The 22,752-nt window shown below is 60.4% G+C and overlaps 12 protein-coding genes across 12 annotated transcripts, besides 21 other annotated features; all 12 read left to right on the top strand.

Moving 5' to 3' along the window:
* Positions 1–308: 308 nt before the first annotated feature.
* On the top strand, positions 309–1,727 carry Tco025E_02444 (putative methionine aminopeptidase 2; the record flags this gene model as incomplete). The annotated part of the gene is made up of 1 exon (XM_029369370.1): positions 309–1,727. The coding sequence occupies one exon, from the start codon at positions 309–311 to the stop codon at positions 1,725–1,727; it is 1,419 nt and encodes a 472-aa protein (XP_029230465.1).
* A 12-nt stretch (positions 1,728–1,739) lies between these two features.
* Positions 1,740–1,773: a microsatellite.
* Positions 1,774–2,076: 303 nt separating this feature from the next.
* Positions 2,077–2,179: a microsatellite.
* Positions 2,132–2,184: a microsatellite.
* A 414-nt stretch (positions 2,185–2,598) lies between these two features.
* Positions 2,599–2,630: a microsatellite.
* Positions 2,631–2,670: 40 nt separating this feature from the next.
* Positions 2,671–2,689: a microsatellite.
* A 94-nt stretch (positions 2,690–2,783) lies between these two features.
* Tco025E_02445 (uncharacterized protein) lies at positions 2,784–3,482 on the top strand (the record flags this gene model as incomplete). Its single annotated transcript, XM_029369371.1, has 1 exon — positions 2,784–3,482. The coding sequence occupies one exon, from the start codon at positions 2,784–2,786 to the stop codon at positions 3,480–3,482; it is 699 nt and encodes a 232-aa protein (XP_029230466.1).
* A 57-nt stretch (positions 3,483–3,539) lies between these two features.
* Positions 3,540–3,576: a sequence feature (GA-rich).
* Positions 3,577–3,790: 214 nt separating this feature from the next.
* On the top strand, positions 3,791–4,456 carry Tco025E_02446 (hypoxanthine-guanine phosphoribosyltransferase; the record flags this gene model as incomplete). Its single annotated transcript, XM_029369372.1, has 1 exon — positions 3,791–4,456. The coding sequence occupies one exon, from the start codon at positions 3,791–3,793 to the stop codon at positions 4,454–4,456; it is 666 nt and encodes a 221-aa protein (XP_029230467.1).
* A 108-nt stretch (positions 4,457–4,564) lies between these two features.
* Positions 4,565–4,600: a microsatellite.
* A 371-nt stretch (positions 4,601–4,971) lies between these two features.
* Positions 4,972–5,020: a microsatellite.
* Positions 5,021–5,258: 238 nt separating this feature from the next.
* Positions 5,259–5,288: a microsatellite.
* Positions 5,289–5,789: 501 nt separating this feature from the next.
* Positions 5,790–6,485, top strand: Tco025E_02447 (hypoxanthine-guanine phosphoribosyltransferase; the record flags this gene model as incomplete). Its single annotated transcript, XM_029369373.1, has 1 exon — positions 5,790–6,485. The coding sequence occupies one exon, from the start codon at positions 5,790–5,792 to the stop codon at positions 6,483–6,485; it is 696 nt and encodes a 231-aa protein (XP_029230468.1).
* An 89-nt stretch (positions 6,486–6,574) lies between these two features.
* Positions 6,575–6,622: a sequence feature (GA-rich).
* Positions 6,623–7,297: 675 nt separating this feature from the next.
* Positions 7,298–7,320: a microsatellite.
* A 524-nt stretch (positions 7,321–7,844) lies between these two features.
* On the top strand, positions 7,845–9,218 carry Tco025E_02448 (serine/threonine protein kinase; the record flags this gene model as incomplete). Its single annotated transcript, XM_029369374.1, has 1 exon — positions 7,845–9,218. The coding sequence occupies one exon, from the start codon at positions 7,845–7,847 to the stop codon at positions 9,216–9,218; it is 1,374 nt and encodes a 457-aa protein (XP_029230469.1).
* A 200-nt stretch (positions 9,219–9,418) lies between these two features.
* On the top strand, positions 9,419–10,789 carry Tco025E_02449 (serine/threonine protein kinase; the record flags this gene model as incomplete). Its single annotated transcript, XM_029369375.1, has 1 exon — positions 9,419–10,789. One exon carries the CDS (start codon positions 9,419–9,421, stop codon positions 10,787–10,789), a length of 1,371 nt encoding a protein of 456 aa, XP_029230470.1.
* A 171-nt stretch (positions 10,790–10,960) lies between these two features.
* Positions 10,961–11,003: a sequence feature (A-rich).
* A 222-nt stretch (positions 11,004–11,225) lies between these two features.
* On the top strand, positions 11,226–12,428 carry Tco025E_02450 (putative 2-aminoethylphosphonate:pyruvateaminotransferase- likeprotein,putative; the record flags this gene model as incomplete). The annotated part of the gene is made up of 1 exon (XM_029369376.1): positions 11,226–12,428. The coding sequence occupies one exon, from the start codon at positions 11,226–11,228 to the stop codon at positions 12,426–12,428; it is 1,203 nt and encodes a 400-aa protein (XP_029230471.1).
* A 408-nt stretch (positions 12,429–12,836) lies between these two features.
* Positions 12,837–13,682, top strand: Tco025E_02451 (uncharacterized protein; the record flags this gene model as incomplete). The annotated part of the gene is made up of 1 exon (XM_029369377.1): positions 12,837–13,682. One exon carries the CDS (start codon positions 12,837–12,839, stop codon positions 13,680–13,682), a length of 846 nt encoding a protein of 281 aa, XP_029230472.1.
* A 466-nt stretch (positions 13,683–14,148) lies between these two features.
* On the top strand, positions 14,149–16,359 carry Tco025E_02452 (uncharacterized protein; the record flags this gene model as incomplete). Its single annotated transcript, XM_029369378.1, has 1 exon — positions 14,149–16,359. The coding sequence occupies one exon, from the start codon at positions 14,149–14,151 to the stop codon at positions 16,357–16,359; it is 2,211 nt and encodes a 736-aa protein (XP_029230473.1).
* A 337-nt stretch (positions 16,360–16,696) lies between these two features.
* Positions 16,697–16,718: a microsatellite.
* Positions 16,719–16,732: 14 nt separating this feature from the next.
* Positions 16,733–17,539, top strand: Tco025E_02453 (uncharacterized protein; the record flags this gene model as incomplete). The annotated part of the gene is made up of 1 exon (XM_029369379.1): positions 16,733–17,539. One exon carries the CDS (start codon positions 16,733–16,735, stop codon positions 17,537–17,539), a length of 807 nt encoding a protein of 268 aa, XP_029230474.1.
* Positions 17,540–17,601: 62 nt separating this feature from the next.
* Positions 17,602–17,642: a microsatellite.
* A 393-nt stretch (positions 17,643–18,035) lies between these two features.
* Positions 18,036–18,055: a microsatellite.
* A 37-nt stretch (positions 18,056–18,092) lies between these two features.
* Positions 18,093–18,131: a microsatellite.
* A 52-nt stretch (positions 18,132–18,183) lies between these two features.
* Tco025E_02454 (uncharacterized protein) lies at positions 18,184–19,731 on the top strand (the record flags this gene model as incomplete). Its single annotated transcript, XM_029369380.1, has 1 exon — positions 18,184–19,731. One exon carries the CDS (start codon positions 18,184–18,186, stop codon positions 19,729–19,731), a length of 1,548 nt encoding a protein of 515 aa, XP_029230475.1.
* A 55-nt stretch (positions 19,732–19,786) lies between these two features.
* Positions 19,787–19,822: a microsatellite.
* A 147-nt stretch (positions 19,823–19,969) lies between these two features.
* Positions 19,970–20,000: a microsatellite.
* Positions 20,001–20,160: 160 nt separating this feature from the next.
* Positions 20,161–20,181: a microsatellite.
* Positions 20,182–20,453: 272 nt separating this feature from the next.
* Positions 20,454–20,500: a sequence feature (A-rich).
* Positions 20,501–20,576: 76 nt separating this feature from the next.
* Tco025E_02455 (uncharacterized protein) lies at positions 20,577–22,490 on the top strand (the record flags this gene model as incomplete). Its single annotated transcript, XM_029369381.1, has 1 exon — positions 20,577–22,490. The coding sequence occupies one exon, from the start codon at positions 20,577–20,579 to the stop codon at positions 22,488–22,490; it is 1,914 nt and encodes a 637-aa protein (XP_029230476.1).
* A 12-nt stretch (positions 22,491–22,502) lies between these two features.
* Positions 22,503–22,521: a microsatellite.
* The last annotated feature ends 231 nt before the right edge of the window (positions 22,522–22,752 follow it).

Raw genomic sequence — 22,752 nt, forward strand, 5'->3', positions numbered from 1 at the left:
TAAAGGTGTAGGCGTTATTGCCAGGCTGCATTGGGCTTGCTGTTCGCGTTGCCGCAGCGAAGGTGTTGGGCTCTTTAGTAGGAGAACACGTTGGGTAATAAAGTGTGTAAGTTTCCTTGCATTCTTATGAGGGCCCCAACGACTCCAGCTAGAGCTTCTTCCCATTCAGTCACCACGAAAGCACGTACTTTTCTGCGTGTGTCCCCCCCCCCTCTCGCCCTTTCTCTTTTTTGTTTTGTTTTCAATTCCTTTCTTCCTCGGCTTTCTGGCTGCTCCCACAGGAGCCTTGAAGAGGGGGGGAAGGAGCGATGCCGCCAAAGGGAGGCGGCGCGAACGGCAAGCAGCAGCAGCAGCAGCGCCAGGGCGGGAAGAAGGGAGGTAAGAAGAGCGACGAGGACGACTTCGACGCCCTCCTCGCGAATGCGGTGAGGGAGACGCAGGCGGCCATGCCCAAACACGGGAATGGGCACCAGCAGAAGGACAAACACAAGAAGGGTGGAAAGCAGAGGCAGGAAGCAAACGCCACAGAGGCGGCGACGGCGGCGAAGGACGACGACGTGGACGTCAAAGTCATCAGCACCGCCGACCACGTCGACAATCCGTATCCGCAGGTGGAGCCAGGCATGCAGCGGCAGACGTGGCCGGAGCCGACTGTCCCTGTGTCGCTGCAGTTCGCCGAGGGGAAGTTTCCCCCCGGTGAGATTTGCGAACACCCAGGCGAGGTGAATGCCTACCGTCACAGTAGCGAAGAAAAGCGGGCGCTGGAGAAGGCGACGGAGCAGCAGGTGCAGGAGCTGCGCCAGGCTGCGGAGGTGCACCGGCAGGTGCGTCGCTACGCCCAGAGCTTCATCAAGCCTGGTATTTCACTCATCTCCATGACCGATCGCATCGAGCGGAAGTTGGAGGAGCTTGTCGTGAAGGACGGGCTTGCCCGCGGGCAGGCGTTTCCCACCGGTTGCTCACTAAACCACGTGGCCGCCCACTACACACCGAACACCGGTGACAAGACGGTTCTGACCTACGACGATGTCATGAAGGTGGATTTTGGCGTACAAGTCAATGGCCGGATTATCGACTCCGCGTGGACGGTGGCATTCAACGACACCTACACCCCATTGCTGCAGGCAGTAAAGGCAGCCACGTACGAGGGCGTTAAGCAGGCTGGCATTGATGTCCGCCTCTGTGACATTGGCGAGGCCATCCAGGAGGTGATGGAGTCCTACGAGGTGGAGATCAACGGCAAGGTGTACCCGGTCAAGAGCATCCGCAACCTCTGCGGCCACAACATTGGCCCCTACGTCATTCACGACGGCAAGTCCGTGCCTATTGTGCGGGGTGGCGAGACGGTTAAAATGGAGGAGGGGGAACTCTTCGCCATTGAGACCTTCGGCTCCACGGGGCGAGGCGTCGTGCAGGAGGATATGGAGTGTTCACATTACATGATGGTGCCGGGCGGGGAGAGGAAGCAGTTGCGCTCCGACAAGGCTCAGCATTTGTTGAAGCACATCAACAAGACGTACGGAACACTGGCATTTGCGCGGAAGTGGCTGGACCGTGACGGCTATGACAGACACCTGCTGAATCTGAACCATCTGGTGGAGGCGGGGGCCGTCAACAAGTATCCCCCCCTCTGCGACGTGAAGGGCTGCTACACGGCACAGTATGAGCACACCATCCTGCTGAAGCCAACAGCGAAGGAGATTCTCTCCAAGGGTGATGACTACTAGGGCTAATTAGCGGTGGTGGTAGCAGTAGTAGTAATAATAGTAGTAGGATAGGGTGCAGGTGCACGACATTTCTGCTGGACAGAAGAGGCGTGATGACGAGAGTGGCATAGGAAGGGAGGGAAAACGTAACGTCAGCGGAGTAGCATTCACGCAAAGCGAATGGACTGCCTTTCCTGTTGCTCGTATTTCTTCTTCTTTTTGTTACTCTCGCGCGCTCACCCGCGATGGCATCTACGGCGGGGCGTAACTGACGCCGTACAGAGCGGGCAATGCGGGATGCGCCGAAGCTGCGCGGAGAGGAGGAGGAGCTACTATATACACATTCTCAGCTTCTGAATGAGAGCGACTTTTTGTTTCTGTCTTTTTTTTTTGCATTGTTCTCCTCCTTTTTATTGCTAACATGGTTGCTTTTCTTCCTTATTTGTCCCTTCCCTTTTTTTTTTCGTTTCTTTTCCTTCCGCCGTACATGGGTGCCTGCGCGCACTAGCGCCATTTCCACGCGGTGCAAAGGCCCAAAGCGACGAGGGAAAGAAGGAGAGGGCGGGTGGGAAACCCACAAGTGAGCGTGTAAGGCCTGCGAAACGGTGTTTAAGTCCCACTTCTTCTTTACTCCCACGCACTTCAGCGCAGGAAGAAGCATGAGGACGCGAGATATGGGCGTGTGACGGTGATGTGAGTGACGCGGAAGAGAGAAGTTGTCAGGGGAATTGCGTTCACCGTCAAGAAGAATAAAAATAAAAAAGGGCGTAACATGGATGCATCAATGCTGAACACACACACACGCACCGCTCTTTCTCTTTCTCTCTTTCTCTCTCTCTGCGTGTGAGTGTTTGTTATGCTTTTTTTTTCTACTGGCCCGCGTCCCCCAGTCCTCGCTCTCCATCTTTCTGTCTCTCTCTCGCTTCCACCGCAATGCCTCCCTCCGCCTCTGGCAACGCCGTTATGTGCGTGTGTGTGTGTGTCTTTCGTCACCCTCGGAGCGTGTCGTGGTTCATCTGCGCGGCCGCACAGCCTCGGGGGGTGGGTGGGGGTTGCAGGAAAAGGTAGAGGGCGGCAATGTACGGTTTATGCAGAGTGCGTCTCGCTGCCGCGGCGTTTGGCGACTTCTCCTCCGCGGCTTTCACAGGGGACGACGGCGGGGAACACGCAAGCCGCGCTTCTACGCGGGCCCAACACGTCGCCGACGCCACAGACACCGACTCCGCCTCTACGGCCCGCAGCCGGCCCACGATAGACACGTATCGCTCCATGTCGGCGGCGGAGCTGGAGACGCTTCTGCGCACCCGCGAGCAACAGGTTCAGCAGCTGCGCGCCGTTTACGAGAACTTTCACTACGAGGTCGACAAGCGCTTCCGCACGATGGTGTTTGACTACCACGAGAAGGCCATGAATCTGTCGCAGGTGCACGGAAAGATGCAGCTTGGGTCCCTGCAGATTAGCCGTGAGGCGCTTGTGAAGCTGCGGGAGCAGCAGGAGATGTACAGCCGTGACCACCGCCTTCTCGTCACTGTATGCACCGTGTTTACCTTTGCGTTCTGGGTGTGGGTGCGGCGGCACTACGTCCGCCGCGAGGACCTCTTTGGCGACGAGTCGCAGATGCGCATTCCCGGCAACCAACGCTCCGTGACGGGAGTGGGAAGCTACAACGAAAACGTGTTTGGCTCGGCCAAGCGCAGTGCGCGCAATCTGGAGACGTCATGGGAGCGCGAGGTGCGAGAGAGGCGTGAGAGGCAAGAACGCGAGGAAAAGCAATAGTGTGGTGGCACCCATGCGGGGTGCCCCCTAGTGGCTCTTGCTGGCGTTGGCGGCAGCAGAGAGAGAGAGAGGAGGGAGAGAAATAAGGAAAGAGTGCCGTGCACGCGGAAAGAGTTAGGGGTGCGGAGAGGAGAACGTTGGCGTGTAGGCAAAGAACTTGTGTGGCGGTGGTCCCTCGCACTGCGTCCTGCCTTCCTCTTTCTTTTTCTCTTCTTTGGGCTCTTTGTTCTTGGGGTTTTACGTGAACCCGCTTTTTCGTGTTAAACATGCTTCGCCACACAAGTGCGGGAGAAAGGACGTTTTTCCACATGCCACGCGAGTACGATTTTTCAGAGAAGGTCCTCTTCACAGAGGAGGAGATCCATGACAATATTCGCCGCGTCGCCCAGCGCATCGCTGCGGACTACAAGGACAAGGGTCTGCGTGCCATTGACAACCCGCTTGTCCTCATCTGTGTGCTGAAGGGCAGCTTCATGTTTACGGCTGACCTGTGCCGTGCGCTGAGCGACTTCAACGTGCCGGTGCGCATGGAGTTTATTTGCGTCTCATCCTACGGCTCCGGCGTCACCTCCTCTGGCCAGGTGCGGATGCTGCTTGACACCCGCCACAGCGTCGAGGGCCGCCACGTGATGATCGTGGAGGACATCGTCGACACCGCCCTCACGCTGAGGTACTTGCACCGCACCTTCTTGGAGCGGCGGCCGGCAAGTCTGAAGACCGTTGTGCTACTCGACAAGGTTGAGGGTCGACGCCAGGCGTTTGTCCCGGACTACGTTGTGATGACGGTGCCCAACGTCTTTGTGATTGGCTACGGCCTCGACTACGACGACTCTTACCGCGAGCTGCGGGACATTGTTGTGCTTCGCCCGGAGGTGCATGAGGCGCGGGAGGCGCCGCGGAAGAATCAGCTGCAAGAAATGCCCACCGGCCTCATCAACAGAGACACCGAGTGCGAGTTTCTAAGCAAATACTGAGCACGCAGTGTGGATGTTTTTTTTGTGTTTTTCGCTTTTTTTTGTTTAATAATTCCCTTTTTGATTTTCGTAATGGCCAGCGTGTAATGGGAGTTAGGCACGGCTGCATGCTGGTGGTGGTGGTGGTGGGGAAGTGCGTGGCGGCGAACGGCGGAAGGAGGGAGGGGGGTGCGGGGCGCTGGTGCACACGTCTGGCGGCGGTCAGGGCGGTGCGAGGGGGGAAGCGGGGAGGCGCGTGTTCTCGAGTGCGCCCGCGTCGTTGATGGACCGCCCCGTCACCCCCCGCCTCTACTCCGTTCGGCTGCCCTCGTTGCCTCCCCGCACACCCGCCCCCGTTGTTGTTGTTTGCTTTGTTTTATTTTCCTTTTTTTTTTGGTTGGGTTGCCGCATCACGTGGAATCTCATACACGGGGGCTTGTTGCTTGTGTGGTCTTTCCAATGCATCCTTGCCCATGTTGGGGCATTTGCCCCCCTCGCCTTGCTGCTCAACGCGGTGGTGTTGTTGGCACGGAGCGAAAAACAAAAACAAAAACAAAACAAACAAACAAACAAACAAAAAAGCAATAATTCGCGTTTCAGTGGAAAACAAACGCAAATACGTGGATGATAGGATGCGGCGGGAACAAAGCAATGCCACGGGGCAAGAGGGCGGTGAAGGATTTGTAGTTCTGCACATGCACTGCGCAATGCATTCCTACCCGCCTCTTGTTTGACGGAAGCATGGAGGCCCGGGGCAAGCGAGGGATTTGTGCGAGCGGCTGGGCAAGAGCATCCTCGCAGGGGTGGGGGAGGGCATGTACTGTAAATAAATAAGTATATATATATATGTATACCTTTCTCGGGCGGTGGATGCTTCGAGAAATAATTAAGATGGCGGCCTCCCGTCCCCCCCCCTTTTTTTTATTGTTAGTTGTATTTTCCCCTCTTTTTTTTTTCCGTTGACAATGTTGTGTGCCTGGTTGACCTCGCCGCTCGCATGCGCGCGGAGAAGGAAGAGAGGGATATAGTGTGAGCGGAGTGAAACAGGGGCCGCCCTCGCCGCTTCTTCACTGCACACCGTCCGCCTTCCTCGCAGGCTGAGGTGCCTCTCTGGGCTCTTCCTGCGGCTCTGTTTTCCCCTCCGTCCCGCTTGCCTTTTTTTCCTTCGCTCTCTTTCCCTCTCTTGCGCCTTGGTGTTACACACACCTCCTCGCCTGCCGCGGCTTGTCATGCCTCGCCGGGTGGTTGATCTGCGCGCGGCGGACGCATCGGCGCCTCCTGCGGGTGACACCTAAAGGCGTGAAAGGACCGTGGCGGCAGCAGCAGCGGAAGGAACTAAGAGCAAAGACGACAAATGATTTCCCCACGAGGGCAGCGGGGGCACGTCGTGGGCAAGAACGCGAATGGCGTCATTGTTGTGGATGGCAAAGAGTACCCGATGGCCGAGGAGCTCGTCGCCACCGAGGATGCCATCCAACGGCGCATTAAGGCGGTCGCGAAGCAGCTCACTAACTTCTACAGGCCCTTGTCACACCGTGACACACACAACGGCAAAGGGATGGCGCCCATCAGCGATGAGAACCCGCTCATCATCATTTCTGTGCTGAAGGGCAGCTACATCTTCACCGCCGATATGGTGCGTTATCTCGGCGACTATGGCCTGCCCCACGTGGTGGATTTCCTGCGGGTGGCCTCGTACAGAGGCACAAACTCCACAGGCACGGTGCAGCTGCTTGCAGAGATGAAGTTCAGGAATCTGCGAGGCAAACACGTCCTCATCCTGGAAGACGTCGCGGACAGCGGAAGGACGCTGAAGTACCTCATTGATAAGATCCAGCAGGAACACCATCCGGCCAGCTTGAAGGTCTGCGTGTTGGCCGACAAGCCTGGCGGCCGCAGCCTGCAAATGCAGCCTGACTTCGTCTGTCTACTCGTGCCCAAAAAGTACGTGGTGGGCTACGGCTTTGAGGTGAATGACCGCTACCGCTGCTTTAGGCACATCTTCACACTCAAACCGGAGGAGGCAACGCGGTTCCCCGCGCGGCTGTAATATTCAACCCCGAGACGGCGGCGGTGGGGCGGGGGGAGGTGCCTCAGCCACGAGAAACGTTAAGTGAACCCTACTACAAGAAGATGTAGAAAAAAAAACGAAAAAAAACAAGGGGATGAATACAAAAAAAAAAACAAGCGCTAAAGGCGGCGTAGACTAATATCTGCGAATGGAGAGGGAAGAGTTCCATGACTGGTGATTGACTGAGAGGGCAACGCGTGTGAAGCCAATGGCGGAATATATGCATATATACATGTATGGGGGTGAAACCATGTGTATGCTTTGATTGATATATGGATTGCCCCTCAGTGGGGTTTAAGGAGACTGCGAGCACCAGAAGGAATGGGAGAGGCAAACGCAGGGGCAGCAAAAGAGGGAGTTTGCATCGAAATCCGTTTATTACTGCTGTTTTTATAATAAACTTGAAGTAATGTTCCTATTGTTGATCTGTTGAATGTTGTTTATGACAAATTTTTCTTGAGTTTTTTTTTTTCGGTGGATCCTACTCGTCGTTTTTTTTGTTGTTGTTACCGTGCCCAACACCCCCGCCGCGTCCGCGCGTCCCACGGCTTTGCGGTACGCAGCAAACCCGCGGTGCGGTGGGGAGAAGTTGCTCGCGGTATATGGAGGTGGTTGTGGCGGGCGGTATCCGCCGCCAACGGGAAACTGCGATTGGCCTGCAGAGTTGTGCCTCACGGCTTGCGTGGAGCTACGACTCTGCGTTTGTCCGACGTGTTCGCTGAGCCTCTTTGAAGGGGCGGCGCAGGGACGTCAGTGGTGCCTTGCGGTGGTTGACCGTTGCTCTCCACCTTCACACGCACACACACACCCACACGTGCGCACTCTGAGAGGTTGCGGCCGCATGGATTTTGGTGCATCGATGCATCTGCCTGCGCCTGCTGTCTGGCTTCTTTATGTGTTTATTTGCACATATTTCTCCTTGCCGTTGACGAGAATTATTTTTTTTTTGCTTTTGTTTTAATTCTGTCTTCTCTGCCTGTGGACGGTTTATGCCGTTGCTGCGCCCCGCGGGGAAGAAGGGCCCTACCCACGCAGCAGCGAGACGAAGAAGTTGTGCGGGGGCGGGGACGACGGAGTGATTGCGAAACAGCGGGGTTTTGGGCAGAGGGCAGTGTGTGCCCGCAGACAACACGCGGTTAAGGGAGTACATATTAAATATATACATATAGTGTGGTGCGAATTACTTGTTGCCGCTGCGTGCAACGAAAACGTCTCCGTACGAGGCGTGGGAGCGAGGAGTGAGGAGCAGCTATTCGCTCCACCGCAGAGGCATAGTGGCGGGGTATATTTTGCGCCTTGCATGCGTTGACGACGCGTGCCGGGGGAACGGGGTCGCTAATGCAGGCGTCCGCGAGCTTTTCCCCGGCGCGCAGGCCGCGGCGGAGGCTCGTGGGCCGTGATTCCCCCCCGGAGCGGGGCGCCTTCCCCGATGCGCATTTTCAGCAGCGTGAGGCTGACTGCCATGCGCATTGCCTGCACCCGCCTCAAGACGACGGCGAGCCCGTGTCGCAGTGGGACCGTTTCCCTCGCAGCCACCAAATTGGCTCCGGCAGCTTCGGGAATGTGTTTCTGTGCCACGACATGCTGCCCGGGAGCGCGTGGTATCGGCAGCCTGTGGCCGTGAAGGCCGTGCCGCTGGAGGCGCTCTCCGACAGCGAGGTGGCGCTTGCCATGAACGAGGTGGCCATCCTGCGCCACTTGCGGCACCCGCACATTCTGCAGTACGTGGACAACTTCATCGACGAGGAGCGGCAGCTGTGCCTGGTCGCCGAGTACGCGGAGGGCGGGGAGTTGACGTCGCTTTTGCGACGTCCCGCTGAGCCCGGCGGGGGAGGCGCCAGGGACGAGGCGCAGGGGCGGAGCCAACCGGCATCCCTCGCAAGTGTCGCAAGCGGTGCTGCACGGACCCAGACGGCGCGGCGGCCGGGGTCCTCGCTGGGCGACACTCAGCAGGGGAAGGCGTCTCCGCAGGCCTGGCTTGAGTCGTACCGCATCACGGACATTGTGCGACAGTGCCTGGAGGCGCTGTCCTACCTCCACCAAAACTACATCATTCACCGCGACATCAAGCCCGCCAACGTGTACCTCACCAAGACTGGCAAAATAAAAATTGGGGACTTTGGCGTAAGCAAACTGCTCAGCTTAACAGATCCGTTGGCCAGCACTTTTATTGGGACGCCCTTCTACCTTTGCCCAGAGCTCTGCCTGGGTGAACCATACTCGTTTGGGGCGGACATCTGGGCCTTGGGTGTCCTCACCTACGAGCTGTACTGCATGAAGCTTCCCTTTGTGGCGGATAACGTCCTGGCGCAAATTCACGTCGTCACAGAAGGACAGTACGATAAGGAGGCGCTGTATCGCCCACACGCCTTCACCGCGTCTGAGGTGCAATCACTGGAGAGACTATATGGGAGTGCGTTTACTCAGCAAGAGGAGAGTTTGCACACGCTGGTGGTTGCCCTCGTGGAGCGCATGCTTGTCGTGGATGCGCTGGAGCGCCCCTCCGCGTCGCAGCTGCTGCGGGAGTTTTTTTTCCCGATCCCTTCTCTGGTTCCCTGGGCACAGGGAGCCTGTCGCGCTCGCGGGAGTCCTTGCTTTACGTCAACAGCCCGCGAATGCGGGGGATCGTTTCGCGCAGCCCAACCCCGCGCCCCCGCAGCTCAACTGCCGCGAGCACCACTGAGACGGCGGCGGCGGCGGCGTTGCTCGTGAGGCGCGTGAGTCATTCGTATGAGGCACTGCTGGAGCAGCTGCCAAGCGAGCGACGCAACGACGTGTTGCAGGCGGCGTCTCGGCCGGCCTCCTCGCCTGGCTGCGCACTGCCGAGTTCTCCCGTCGCCCCGCGGGGCGACGGGGACGCGGTGGACTTGGGCGAGGCTCTGCGTTCCAGCACGCGTCAGCTGCTGTCCGCGATGATGGAGAAAATACCGTGGCTGCGGCACGCCGACGCGTTTTCCTCGCTCAGCCTGCACGAGGGCTGCGACGATGACGTGGTGCGGGTGGACTGGATGGACGAGGAGCACTTTTCTATTGTGACACCCCACAAGCGGCGCCGCTTGCCGTCTTCCCCGTGCCGCGTCCGCGACGGCGCGAGGGAAGTGTGGTCCCCGGAGGCGCATGGGGCGACGCCCGCGGCGGGCCAAGGCGATGGGGAGGCTGTGCCCCAGGCACTTGCTGCGCCTTCGGTCCACCTGGCGGGCGCCGTGGAGGGTGTTGCGCAGGTGGAGGCCAAACCGATAGCGGAGGAGGAGGAGGGGGAGGGGGCGCGGCAGACTGGCGGCGTCGGGCGTTGCCAGGGCCTCTCCACCGAGGCGCTGGAGGCGTTGCTGCGCAAGAAGATCATGGCGAGCCACGTCCACCGGCAGTGGCGGCTCAGGGCGATGCGTGAGGCGCACGCCGCGCGTGAGGAGGAGAACTCAAGGCTGCGGGCGGAGCTGAACGAGCTGTACGCCAAGTCCTTCTCTGAGAAGCGGCGGAAATTGACTGCGCACGGAGAAGACTCGGAGACGAGCGCCACGGGGGAGCTCCCGGAGGCGTTTGCGTCGACGCAGCGCCCACGCCCTATCGCCGCGGCTGCGGTGGAGGCGGCGGCCTCGTCTCGCGAGGGCGAGTTTGCCGCGACCGCCGGGTTCGCCTGCACCCTGGCCCGCCTGACTGCCTCTGCCCGCCCTCCAATGGCGGGCCACCGCGGAGGGAACCCGACCCTCCTCGCGAATGAAGTGGTGCGCATCGCGCTGGACGCGGCTGCCGTGGCGGAGCGCTGCGCGAAGTGGACGATGCGGCCACCGACGCGCCTGGACTTCAGCAAGCCGCCGGTGGACGAGGTTGACCGCCGCAGCACCTCCTCCGTGGCGGACACGGAGCGGGGCATCAACACGGAGGTGTATGACACGCCGGTAACGCTTCGCATTGTACCGAATGAGGCGTGCGTCGCACGAGACCACGCGTCCCCACCGCCAACGGAAGCCGACGGGGCCGCAGGGGCACTGCTGCTCCCCATGACGGTGGCACTGAAGCCTATCAGCCGGCGCACGCGACTGGACGGTATTGTGTGGCGGGTAAAGTCGGCCCTGAAGTCCTACGGCCTTGATCACGCACTCCTCTTTCCGCTTGACATTGACGACGCGGAAGAGGTGGACGCGGAGGAGCTCGGACTTCGCTACATCGACTGCGTGGGCGACGTTATTGTGATTTCGGAGGCCTCGGAGTGGTCCTACGTTAGACGCGACTGGTACCGGCGCAAAAAACTGCCCTGGATGCCGCTGTACATGGTCGTGCAGTAGAGGGGCTTCATAGCCACGCACGCACATGTATATATGCGTATATACACACATGTGCGTGTGTATGTATATATAGTGGGCTGCAGTGGTCCCCGTGCTGAGTGGCGTGCGAGCTCTTCTGGACTGGCAGTTGCCTAGTTTTGCTCTCTTTGCCATTTAGCGAGAGGAACAACGAAAATAAAAAAAGAAACAACAAAAATAAAACAAAAAAACAAAAGGAAGATATCACGAGGAAGTGTTCTTCAATGGGTCATTCCCCCCCCCCTTTGCGCAGTTGTATGTGTGCGAGCACACATATGTTGTTGCTGCCAGTACACTGCGTGTCTCCCCGCCCTTTTCGCTGTGCGCCGTCGGGTTCCTTCCTGCTTTTTTGTTTTACCCTCCTTTGCTGTTGCACGAGAGCCATACGCGTGAGCGGCGTTTGAGGTTTTGGTTTTCAATGAAGTTGTCGTGCATCGCAAAAATGTCGCTGGGGAACTACGCTCAAAGGCACCACCGCAAGCACGGCTTCCTCTTCACCGCCGGGCCCCTGTCCACGTCGCAGACGGTGCGGGAGGCGCAGCTTGACGACTACGGCAGCCGTGACAAGGACTTCCTCACGGCGGTGGCGGAGGTGCGGCGGGGCGTGCTGAAAATAGCGAGGGCCCCCGAGACGGAATGGGCGTGCGTGCCGATGCAGGGTAGTGGCACAATGGGGGTGGAGGCGGCGATTAACACCATCATTTCGCCCGATCAACCGGGCGCCTTTATTGTGCTTCGCAACGGTGCCTACTCCTACCGCATGGCTGCCATTGTGAAGAAGCGGGGCGCGGCCGATCTGGTCGCCTTCGACACGGAGGAGGGGGTGGACATGGACCTGGCGGCGTTTACGCGCCGGCTCGCTGGAGTGGCGTCGCCGGTCACGGCCGTTGGCATCGTCCACTGCGAGACGAGCACCGGGATGTTCAACCCCGTCGCGGAGGTGAGCGGCATCGTGCGTCGGCACCACCCGGAGGCGATCATCCTCGTCGACGCGATGAGTTCCTTCGGCGCGGTGGAGCTTGCCGTGCCGGAGGTGTGCGACGTCCTGGTGACCTCGGCGAACAAGTGCATTCAGGGCGTCCCCGGCTTCTCCCTCGTGCTGGCGCGTCGCGCCCTGCTCGAGCGTTGCCGCGGGTGGTCGCCGAGCTTCACCCTCGACGTCGCGGCGCAGTGGGAGGGCCTGGAGAAGAGCGGGGGACAGTTCAACCAGACGCCCCCCGTGCAGGCCCTCGTTGCCTTCCGCCAGGCCCTACGCGAGCACGAGCAGGAGGGCGGGGTCGCGGCGCGGGCAAGGCGCTACATGGAGATGAATCGCTACGTTGTGGACCGCATGACGAGGGAGTACGGCTTTGAGCTCTTCCTCGACCCCTCGCGGCCGTCCTACGGCTACGTCATCACCGCCTTTCGCACCCCGCAGGTGCCCAACTGGAGCTTCGGCGAGTTCTATGAGAGGCTCAAGGAGGAGGGCTTCGTGATTTACCCCGGAAAGGCTTCGTTTGCCGACACATTCCGCATCGGCACACTTGGGGACATCCACATGCCGGACTGCGTGGCGCTCATGGACGCCGTGGGGACTGTCTTGGCGCGCATGGGGGTGTCGCTCAAAGCCGCGGCCCAGTGACCCGCGTCTCCAGCGCCCGGGCGTAGGAGCGTGCATAGTAGCAATGGTAATGATAAACACAAAGGGAATAAAAAAAATCAAGGAAGAGGAGAAGCGGAGAGAAAAATAGACACACACGCACGCAAGCAAAAAATACAACTCCATCCTTTCATGTTTTGTTCTTGTCGTCGTCCTCTTTCTCCTCTCCCCTCAAGAAGCTGCAAGAGAACTCTTCCAGCACACACTAAGGCAGTGCTACAGCAGTACGTATGCCTTTTTCCTTTTCTTTTCTTTTCCTCGAGGGATGCACGCCGTTCGTCTCTCGTTTTCTCCTTTTGCCTCTTCCCTCGCATGCGGCAGACCCTGACGCTCAACTGTGGAGCTTGCTTTTTTTTTTGTTTGTTGTTGCTGTTGCAGTAGCACGCAGCCATGACGGTGCTCCTCAGTCTCTTCCAAACGGAGGCGGCTGAGGCCCGAAAAGCACCTTCTGCTGCCTCTTTGGCCGTGAGCGACGTGAAGAATTACAGTAGCTACATCCCGGGCCCAAGAGCACGAGTAGGGGAGATCGTGGCTCGTCTGCAGCGGCGCTTGCGCTCTTCTCTTCGGGCCCGCAGACGCCTAGTGCTGGGGCTCTGCGGCGCTTTTCTTGCGGTGTACACGCTTAAAAGGGTCGGGCGCATGTGCGGCTCCCGGCGTTCCCCGCGGGCTGCGCAGCACCCGGAGACGACGCCGGCCTCCGCTCGGGGGAAGTCGCGTTGGTGGGACTTCCTCCCTGCGTGGCTGCGTGGCGCCCTGGCCGCCCCGTTAGGCGCCTCCGCCTCCTACCAGGCGGGGGAGGACGAGGACGACGTCAACTTCGTCGACGCCTCGGAGAGCGCCTTCCGCATGTTTCAGCGCCGGGTGGAGCGCACGCATGAGGCGCCGCTGCTGCGCGTGCTGAGTGAACTGGAGGGCCTTGGCGAGCGCTGGAAGAGACGTGCCTCGCACCCTGCGCCCACGGGGAAGGGAAACCACGAGGGGGACGGCACGATGGATGCTGTCTTGACTTCGCTTCTGTCGGAAGAGGAGTCGGAGGAGGCCCTGCGGGCGCTCCTTGCGGAGAAGGCAGTTGAGGCGGATGAGCTCCTTACACGCTACGTCGTGCAGCTGGACATGGCGCCGGTGGGCGACAGCATTGAGCTTAGGAAGGAGCGCAAGGCGTCCATCGTTGCCGCCTCGGCATTGGCAAAACGCATCGAGGCGTGGATGCATCTGCAGTCTCGCCAGCAGCAGTAGAGTCTCGTGATATTTCCGAGCTCAATCACACACAAGCACAAAATGACGAGGAAGGGAGTAAAGGTGGAGGTTGGACATTAATGGTGGGAGGCAGTTATGGCTGTAAAAATGGCGGAATGAGTAGGAGAAAGGAACGACGCACGAGCGCTGCTCTCTGCAATGGATACCCATTTGCTTCCGTGAGGTATTTTTTTATTGTTGTTGTTATAATTATCACGACCCATTTTTCTCATAAAGGCGTGTGAAAACATTCTCCAGACGGCGGAAACCCGTGAAGCCGCACGTGTGCGTGTCTGCGTCTTCCACACATTCTTCCTGTGGGCGGTGACGCTTTGCTGCTCTTGCCGTCGCTCTCTGGCGGATGCGTTCCCCCCTTTTTTTTCCACCTTGTTTCTTCGTTTGCTTTTCCCTCCCTCTCTGTGTCTGTGTGTGCGTGTGCGCCGGCACCTGCTACTGCAGTGGAGTGATGGGGGCGACGTGCGCCAAGAGTGGTGTTGCCAGCAACGCCGCCAAGAGCCGCCGTGGCGGAGCGCGTTCTGGCAGCAGGAGCAGCAGTCTTGTGTCCAGGCGGCGTGAGTCTCACACCCACTGGGAGGGTTCCCGCGGTGTGGATGTGTTGCCCCGGCTGGAAGCTTCCCCCGACTTCGGCGAGTACTCTTCGCCGGAGGCGGACGATGTGTTGTCTATTCCCTCTGTGGCACGCGTCAGCTCAATGATGGCGCAAACGCCGGGGCACTCCATGACCACGCACCCCGGCGCCTGCCACGCGCAGGCGCAGCCGACAGTGACTGGGGTGGAAGTCGCGGCGGAGGCAACGACGCCGGATCTCGGCGCCGCCGCCGCGCAGGATGATAAGGGCAGGCCGCCGGAGAGACGCGCTTGCGGCAGTGGCCCCGCGTGTGGGGCGCAGCCTGCCGAGACGGACTCCGCGGCGGCGTGCATGCCGCACGGTGGGCTGGACGGCCCCCCGCGCCCTCCTTCGCCGCCGCCTCCTCATTTGGCGGCGGCGGCGGCGGCGCCAGCCCCGGCGTCATCGGCGACAGCCACCGCAACAGAGAACTGCGCGGAGACCCCCGTCGCGCGTCCCGCCGCCGCTGAGAAGTTGAGGCGGGGGGATTCTGCCTTCTCCGACTCCGTTTCCAACTCCAACTTTTTGAGCTGCCTCTCTTTCAATGAGGCGAGGCGGCTTTGCACCCGGGTGCTGCTTGCGCCCTCCCCCAGTCCCGATCCTCCTCCTGGGGCGCCTGACGTGAGCCACGCCGAAGCACGCGCGGCCGGCTCTCAGGAGCAACAAAAGTGTGTGGTCTCCACCCCGACCCCGGATTATTCCGCATCGCAGTCCAGCGCTGGCGACACCACACCGATGCAGGCGAGAGGGCAACGGATGGGTGAGGGGCAGCACGCCCCCGTCCCACGCTCGCAGAAAGATTTCTTCGAGGCTGAGGTGCCTGGGTGCTGCCTTGCCGCTAAAACAGAGGACGAGGTGCGAGAATCGCTTCTTGCGGCATCTGTGAAGGGGCGGATTTTCCCACAGCAGCTAGACGACGAACTACCCATTCTAGGTGGTGCACTTGCTACTACCGCTGCTTCCCCGCCGAGGAGTCAACCCCGCGATAGTCCACCGGTGCCGACCCCCGTCTCGTTTGCCCCCAGCAGCCTTGACTCGGAATTGTCGCCGCCGCTGGAGTCGCCGCAGCGGGCGGGACGCGGCTTGGCCTCACCCCCCGCACACCCTCAGCCTGCGCGAGCAATGGCTGCGGCCACTGGTGCTAACGGGACCGCGGGTACGAATGCCATTTCTGGTCTTAGGGGACAGCTGGGGGCGGAGAGGCGCCGGGGGAGCGGGTCCGAGCGCCCAGCAAGTGCGGAGGGAAGTGGGACTAGATGTTTGCCGCCGGTCGAGGTTGCGAGGGAGGGATATTTTGCCACAAGTGAAATTGCGAACACCCACTGGAGTAAGTCGCATAGGCCGAACTCTTCGGCGTCAAGGTCCTGCGAGGGACTTGTAGGGTCACCGCGTGTTCTGCAGGCGGCTGCGTTGGATTTTCCTGCGAGCCGCGCCCAGTCTTGCGGGGTGCACTTGCACGCCGTGTCCTCGCCAAGCTCGTTCCGCTCCCCATTCACTCCGTCGAGAACGGCACAACGCGGCACCGTGCCGTGCCGTCGACGGGGGTTGCTATCGCCCTTCCTACCAGCACCACCACCACCACCCCGGCCCCCGTCGCCGCCTGCAGCCTCTTCAAAAGGGAAGGAGGGGGCGGAGGTGGACAGTCGCGGGGCGAGCTGCCACGTGCGGCGATGCAGTCCCGCGTCGCCGCAGCCAGAGCGCCCCAATTGGTCGTTGCTGTCGTCGTCGTCGTCTGGGCACCTGTACTCCCCGGGGGCCGAATTCGCGCCATCCACAGCAGGTACGGGTGCCAACAGCCTTGCGGGCGTGCTGGCCACAGCGGCCACTCGCTGCCCCGCAGGGGGGCGGAACGATGCAAAGCACTTCTGTCGCTGGTGCGAGGAGCCGTATGGCTGGCGTGAGGTCTGCGCGGTGGCGGGTGAGCCACATTCAGTGTTGCGCCTGCGACGAAAACACGAAAAGGCGACGAAAAAGCGCGCCCAAAAACTTCTTCGCTCTGGGAGGATTCAGGAGGCGGTCTCGGAGTTGCAGGCTGCCGGGATAGTATGAGCAGCGGCAAAATAGTCTTTTGGAACCAAATTGGGACGAGCGGGGAAAACGAAGGGGGAAGCACAGCCACACACACACAAATACTCTGCTACTTGAAATGCAGCAAAGTTGACATGCACCTATTCCAACGCCTGTGATGTAAGCTCGTTTTCTCTTGTTTCCTATGCGTCTTTTTTTCTTGCTACAGCGTGACGGCCTGTGTTGGTCCTTCCACGTCTCCCCAAACTTCAATTTGAGGGGGGTGAGAGCGGGGGAACGTCACGCCTCAGAAGAACACAACAAAAATCATTGCCGCTTCGCTTTCTTTTTTTTTTTGGCTTCTTGCTTTCCCTCCCCAGTGTGTGTATGTGTGTGTGTGTTTCTCTGGGGCGGCATGGGAGGAGGCGCACGGCAACGAGGTGGAAGCTTCAGGGGACGAAGGCACTTTTGTGCGGTGAAGGAAAAAAAGGAAATGTTGGAGTGCATCATCGACACCAACGCCGACATTGACGTGCTCCTCCGCGAGCTGCGGCGATTGAAGGAGGCGCCGAGAGCGACGGCCGCAGCGCCGGCTGCTGTGCTCTCATGGGCTGACATTTGTGCGGACCCCGCGCTTGAGGAGTTGTTTCAGGAGCGGCTCTCAAGTGTGATGAGCGCCGCAAAGAAGCAGCGTACCATTTACTTCCCGCGCGAACGTTTGCTGATTGGCAGCAACGGCGAGGTGGAGGTGGAGCTGCTGGCGCCGCACCTCCGCCTCCTGCCGGAGAGCACGATGCACAGCAAGTCCAGGCAGGAGGAGCGCCGGGCGGCCTTCAAGGAGGCGAGGCTCAGGGCGTTGGAGGCGCACAAGGAGAAAATGATGCAGCTCGTCATGCAGCGCATTGAACTGCCGGGCAGGGCGGGTGGAGGTTCCCGCGCGCCAACTGCTGCCGCTGCTGCGGCGGCGGAGGAGGCAACAGGGGCCGACGCCGATGCACCACCCTCGCCCCCGCTTGACGGCGACGGCGCGGAGAGTGACGGCAGCCTCCCGCCCCCGCCACCCCCCGCAGCAGAGACCGACGGCGACGACGTCGCTGGGGCTGCGTCGGAGGGGGCCGGTGCGGAGTGCGACGACGATGACGACCCTCCGCCACCGCCACCGCCTTTGGAAGAAGACGAGGATGACGACGACGATCCACCGCCGCCGCCGCCGCCGGAGTAGAGCGCAGGGCGGTGGTGGTGGCAGTGGGGCTTCCCTTGCTCATTCCCCTCAAGTACTTTGTCTTATTATTATTATTGTTGTTGTTGCTACTATCATTTTTGTTTCTCCTTGCGTGCGGGCCAATGCGTGCCTCTCAGGGTTACTCTCAGTGAGAGGCATTGCCGTACTCTTGTTAGTTTTCTCGCATGCACGCACACGCACGCCATTGCACGCCCCCGCTTCATCCCACTCTGAAACGCGCCTGTTCACCCTCCCCCTTTGTGTTCATCTATTTATTTGGCTGTGTTTCATGAGTATGAGGCTAGTGATTGCTTTCCTTCTCTGCGGACAACAGTGCGGAGACGAGGTGGCGCAAAGGTGGGGTGAGTGCGCGGGCATCGTGCACAGACGTGCTGTGTTTATCGGATTTCATCTTACTGCCTGTTCTCAAAAGCAAAGCAATACATTTAAAAAAAAGAAAAAGAAAAAAGGATGACGCCCTCCTCGCTGTAGCCGCTGTGTGTGTGTGTGTGTGTGCCATTGCTGACCCTTTTGGGTGCGTTGCGTGTGATGTTCTCTCTGTCTCACCCTCCTCTCTTTCTCTCTCTCTCTCCGCTACGTTGGCAAGATGCTGTGGAGGGATAAAAGCCAAAGGCGGTGCGGGAATGACATCTCAAATGCGGCGCTGGGCTCTCCCAGTTTTGGGGCGGAGCTGCCTGCAGCGGTGGAGGCAAGTGGCGGTGCGTGGGGCGGCGACGGGGGAAAGTGTTTTCTGCGCGCCCATCCGGCGCCCAGCACGGCCAGCGGCGAGCAAAATTCGCCCCGACGCCGTGCGGCAGCCGGGTGTCCTGCCGCCGTGGCCGGTGGACGGGATTGAGTTCAACACAAGTCTTCCCAGCGGCGGCCACGACAAGCGCCGCGCGAGCGAAAAAACCACGGCGCTCCTTGTGCGCCAAGAGACTTCTCCGGCGGACCCCGACACGACAAACACCGGGGAACTCCCGCCCCCGCAGACGCCGACGGAGCACCAGTGGCGTGAGCTGCATCGTGTGGAGAAGACGGAGGACGGGGCACGTGCGCTGGCCGCCGGCGGTTGGGTGTGCGGGTCGTGCTTCCGTTGCATGCCCCATCGTTCCCGCTCCGTCTGTGACTTTTGCCACGCCGTCCGCCACGATGCGGCGGCGGCGGTGGCAGGCTGGCGTGAGGATCACACCACTTGGTTTTGCAGTCGATGCCGCGAATTCAACTTTGAGCGTGACTTGGCCTGCCGCTGTTGCGGGCTGCAGCGCGACGCGCAGTTTGAGCTGCGTGTGGTGCACCACGAGCGGGTGCTGGACGAAATCCAGCGGGCCCCGGTGGGCTCCGTGATTGTGACGAGAAATCGTGTCATTCGGTGGCGTTGCACGGGGTGTTCGGAGTCCAATGCGCTCCAGTCCTCCGTCTGTCGGCACTGCAACAAGGAGCGCTTCGACTTCACGGTCACCTGCCCCACGTGCAAGGCGTCACAGAAGCTGTGCAACAAGCAAATGTACGGTTCTGAGCCGGCGGACCACATCCATGCGTCACGCCCGTTTGGCCTGCATAACTGTTTTCCGCGCCTGGCCCCTGAGCAGCGCTGCACGGCCTGCGGAGGTTCGCTGCACGGGGCGACCGCCTCTTCCCGGAGCGACGCATGGCTCTGCGCCTGCGGGCACGTTGGCAACGCCGCCACCCTCTCCTGTGCGCGGTGCCGATTCCCCCGCCGTCTGCCGCAGACCGCCACGCTCGATGAGTTGCTGCGGGTGTGGGATTTTGCGGGGGCCAAGAATTGGTACTGCGAGGGCTGCAACCACGTGAACAGGGCGTCGCGGCACATCGTGGCGTTGGAGCGGCACGGCCGCTCGCCGCTGCTGGACGGCAACACCCCCACGAAGCGCGGCAGCGTGTGGAAGATGGCCCGCATCGTGCACGGCTCCTCCCACTGCGAGTACTGCGGGATTCAGTGGCACCACGAGCCGCTCAACGACGGCCAGCACTGGCGCTGCGCCTGCCACAAGGTGAACCACAACGACGACGCGCACTGCCAAGTCTGCCGGCTGCCCGCCGTCGACGACGTCCGCTCCGACGTGCTCTCCTTCTGGTCGCGCGGCGACTGGTACTGCCTGCGCTGCCACCGCCAGAACTACAGGGAGAAGGTCGTCTGCGCCTGCGGGGAGCAGCGGCCGAAGGGCTGACGCGCACCAAACCAGCAGCGGCAGCGGCGTGAGCGAGCGGGACGGACGGGGCTGGAGAGTAGATGAGAAAAGAGAAGAGAAGAGAAGAGAATAAAATGAATAAATACAGGCGAGTTAGGATGAAATTCAAGCCGCAGGGGAGACAGTTCCCTGCCCAGCGAGCGCGATAACCCCCGTGGCCTCAAGCACTTTTTTCCCACTCCACACAGAAACAATAACTATGGCAAAACAATTTATGGAAGAAGAAACGAAAGAAAAGGAAAAGAAAAAATAATGTGGCAAACCCGAAAAACGATTGTGTCGTGGTCGCCCCAAGTTAGTCAGCTGCAACAAAACTTAAGATAAAAAGAAAAACGGCTTTGGGGGTGTCCTCTAAAATTTCTCCATGTCCTACAGTTGCAGTATTTTTGTTGCAGGTCTGTGTGCGGTTTTGTTTGTCTGTTTGTTTGTGTTTCCTTTTCATTGATTATTTATTGGCATTTAGGCAATTCCGCCAAACAAAATATTTTTTAAAAAAGAGGGCCGCTGGGGATTACAATGGAAGGGATGAGATTGCCGCTCGCTGAGAGACATGGAGGGTGGGGGGGGGGGGGCGGCTGCACGCCTCCGTGCAAGCGCCCTCAAACTCTTAACACCTTGTAACATTCTCCGTCGTGCCGCGACAACTGCCGTGGAGCCCCCTCTTTCCCGTTTATTTTTGCTGCGCCTTCGGCAGGAGTCAAAAAAGACAAAAGGAAAGACAAAAAACAAAGAGCAAGGGAAACGACAACGGCAGAAGGCGGTATTTATATGTGTGTGCATGGAGGGAGGGTTGGAGTGTGAAGTTACGCAGTCGTGCAGGGGAAATGTCTTTTCGAATTGTGGCGTTTCCGTACACGCCACCCGCTGATGCGGCGTACGCCGAGGCTTGTCTCCCCGCAAGGCCGGGCACTCGGGTGCGTGTGGTGCGCCGCGCTGAGTCCTGGGCGATTGTGGAGTCGGGTGGGCGGTTGGGCCTTTTCCCCATCGTTTTTACCCGCGATGAGCGGCAGGATCGTCCTTTGCTGCGTAAGGCGCGTCAGGAGCTTGCCGGCGTGGCATCCCCGGCACCGGAGGAGACCACCGTCCTTGACAGCGGTGCGCACGGTGAGGAGGTGAGTCGCGCTGCGGAGGCGACCCCGCCGCTCGAGCCCCAACATGATGCAAACGAGGGCGTTGTTGTGCCAGGCGCCAGCGGACATGTGAGCAGCAACACCAGTGAGACAGGCATCCGCGGCCCGGCAGGCCGTCACCCACACTTGGATTCTGCTGCGGGTGCTGGCGACGAGGGGGGAGGTGCGGGGGTGGTTGCCTCTCTCCCTACGCAGGTGCGTCTCTGTCGGGTGCAACGCGTGAGTGGGGACAAGCAAGAACACGGCCCGCAGTACAACCGTAAGGGCTGTGGAACTCTACGCGGCGGAGGCGTTGCCACGGAAACCCCACAGCGCGAGACAGAGGGGGAGGAAGACGGCAGGATCGCTTGCAGCCGCCGCGGCCGAGTAGCCGGCGACGAAGTCACGGGACAAGTTGGGTTGGCCCCGCAGCATGCAAGGAGGCCCGCGCAGGATGGCGAGCGCGATGAGCTGCAGGAGTTGCGCGGGCAGTACGCGGAGCTGGACGCGGAGCTGGGGTGGCTCTCCCGCGTCACGGCGGCGGTGATGACGGAGCGTCAGCGCGTGAGGGACGCGCACGCTTCCGACATCACGGAGCGTGCGGCGGAGCGGCAGGCCCGCATGGAGGAGCTGGAATGGCTGGCCCGTGGCGCCGCGGCGAAGGACACGGAGCTGAAGGCTGCCGCGAACTACATTGCCAGCCTCCGCTCCATTCTTTCGAAGAACAACGTAAGTGGTGCGCCGCCGGGGTCGGCCAGACAACCACCGCCGCAGTTGTGCACCGCGCCATCGCCATCGCCATCGCCATTGGCGCGACACGCGCAAGACGCGCGGGAGGAAGACCTCAATGACAATAGCGAGGATGAGGAGGAGGAGGAGGAGGATGTTCCGGAGCCGGTGGAGGCGTTGGCGCGGGACGCAGAGGCGACGGCGGAAGTGCTTGCCATTAAGACGTGTATCAGGCATGAGCAGGAAACCCTGCAGAACTACCAAGAGCAGTACACTCAGCTTACGGCCGAGTTGAGGTGTCTGAGGCGGGTGCAGGCGGCAATAGAGGAGGAGTCTTCTGCACTGCGCGAGTCTGAGGCGGCGCTGGAGGCGGTGGCGCCGACGGGGTCTTACACGGTGGTGCACAGCAGCAGTACTTGCGACGGTGGGGCGCGGCGGCAATCTGCGGAAGGCGGAGAACCTTCGGCCGCCTCGCCACGTGGCGCGGGGGATGTGGAGTTGGTGATGCGGGATGGATTTACGTGGCCCGCCACGCTTCCCGGGCTGACGACGGAGGAGCAGGCGGCCATCAGCAACTACCAGCGGCTCCTCCACAAGTACGAGGCAAAACTGCGAAAGTGGGAGGAGGAGCATGGGGAGACGAGGGAGCCGAAGTCGTCCTCCGTGAATGAAGAACTTAGAGCGGCGATACTGACGGGAGACAAGGCGCTGAATGAATTAATGCAGCGAACGGCAAAAATGAAGGAGTTTGTCACCAAGTACGGCGCAGTGGCGGAGTCGCTCGGTGGGCAAGTGGCAGTGAGCCAGCGGGCCCTGCAGCGGCAGCAGAATAAGTGCAGCAACGCTCTTGCCGCGTATGAGGCCGCAGTGACATCTGACGCAGGCGACATCAAAACCTGAATGCGTGCGTGAGGGGGCGGGGGGGGGGGGGCGTCGCGGAGGCGGATGGCTCTGGTTGCCGCAGGGTCGTTGATACGATGGCCGACTAGCCATCACTCACCGCGTGTGTGGCGTCTGGGCGGAGGCCATCGTGACGTGTTCGTCCGCTATTTTCTTTCCCTTTTTCCACTCTTTTTTTAAATTCTTTCTCGCTCTCTCTCTCCTTCCGCTTCTTTGTGCCTCCTCTACTACTTTGCCTCAACCACGCGAGGGGGACAGGAGC

The sequence above is a fragment of the Trypanosoma conorhini genome (assembly GCF_003719485.1).
Source record: "Trypanosoma conorhini strain 025E chromosome Unknown Tco_14.4_contig_00096, whole genome shotgun sequence".
NCBI classification, from domain to species: domain Eukaryota; phylum Euglenozoa; class Kinetoplastea; order Trypanosomatida; family Trypanosomatidae; genus Trypanosoma; species Trypanosoma conorhini.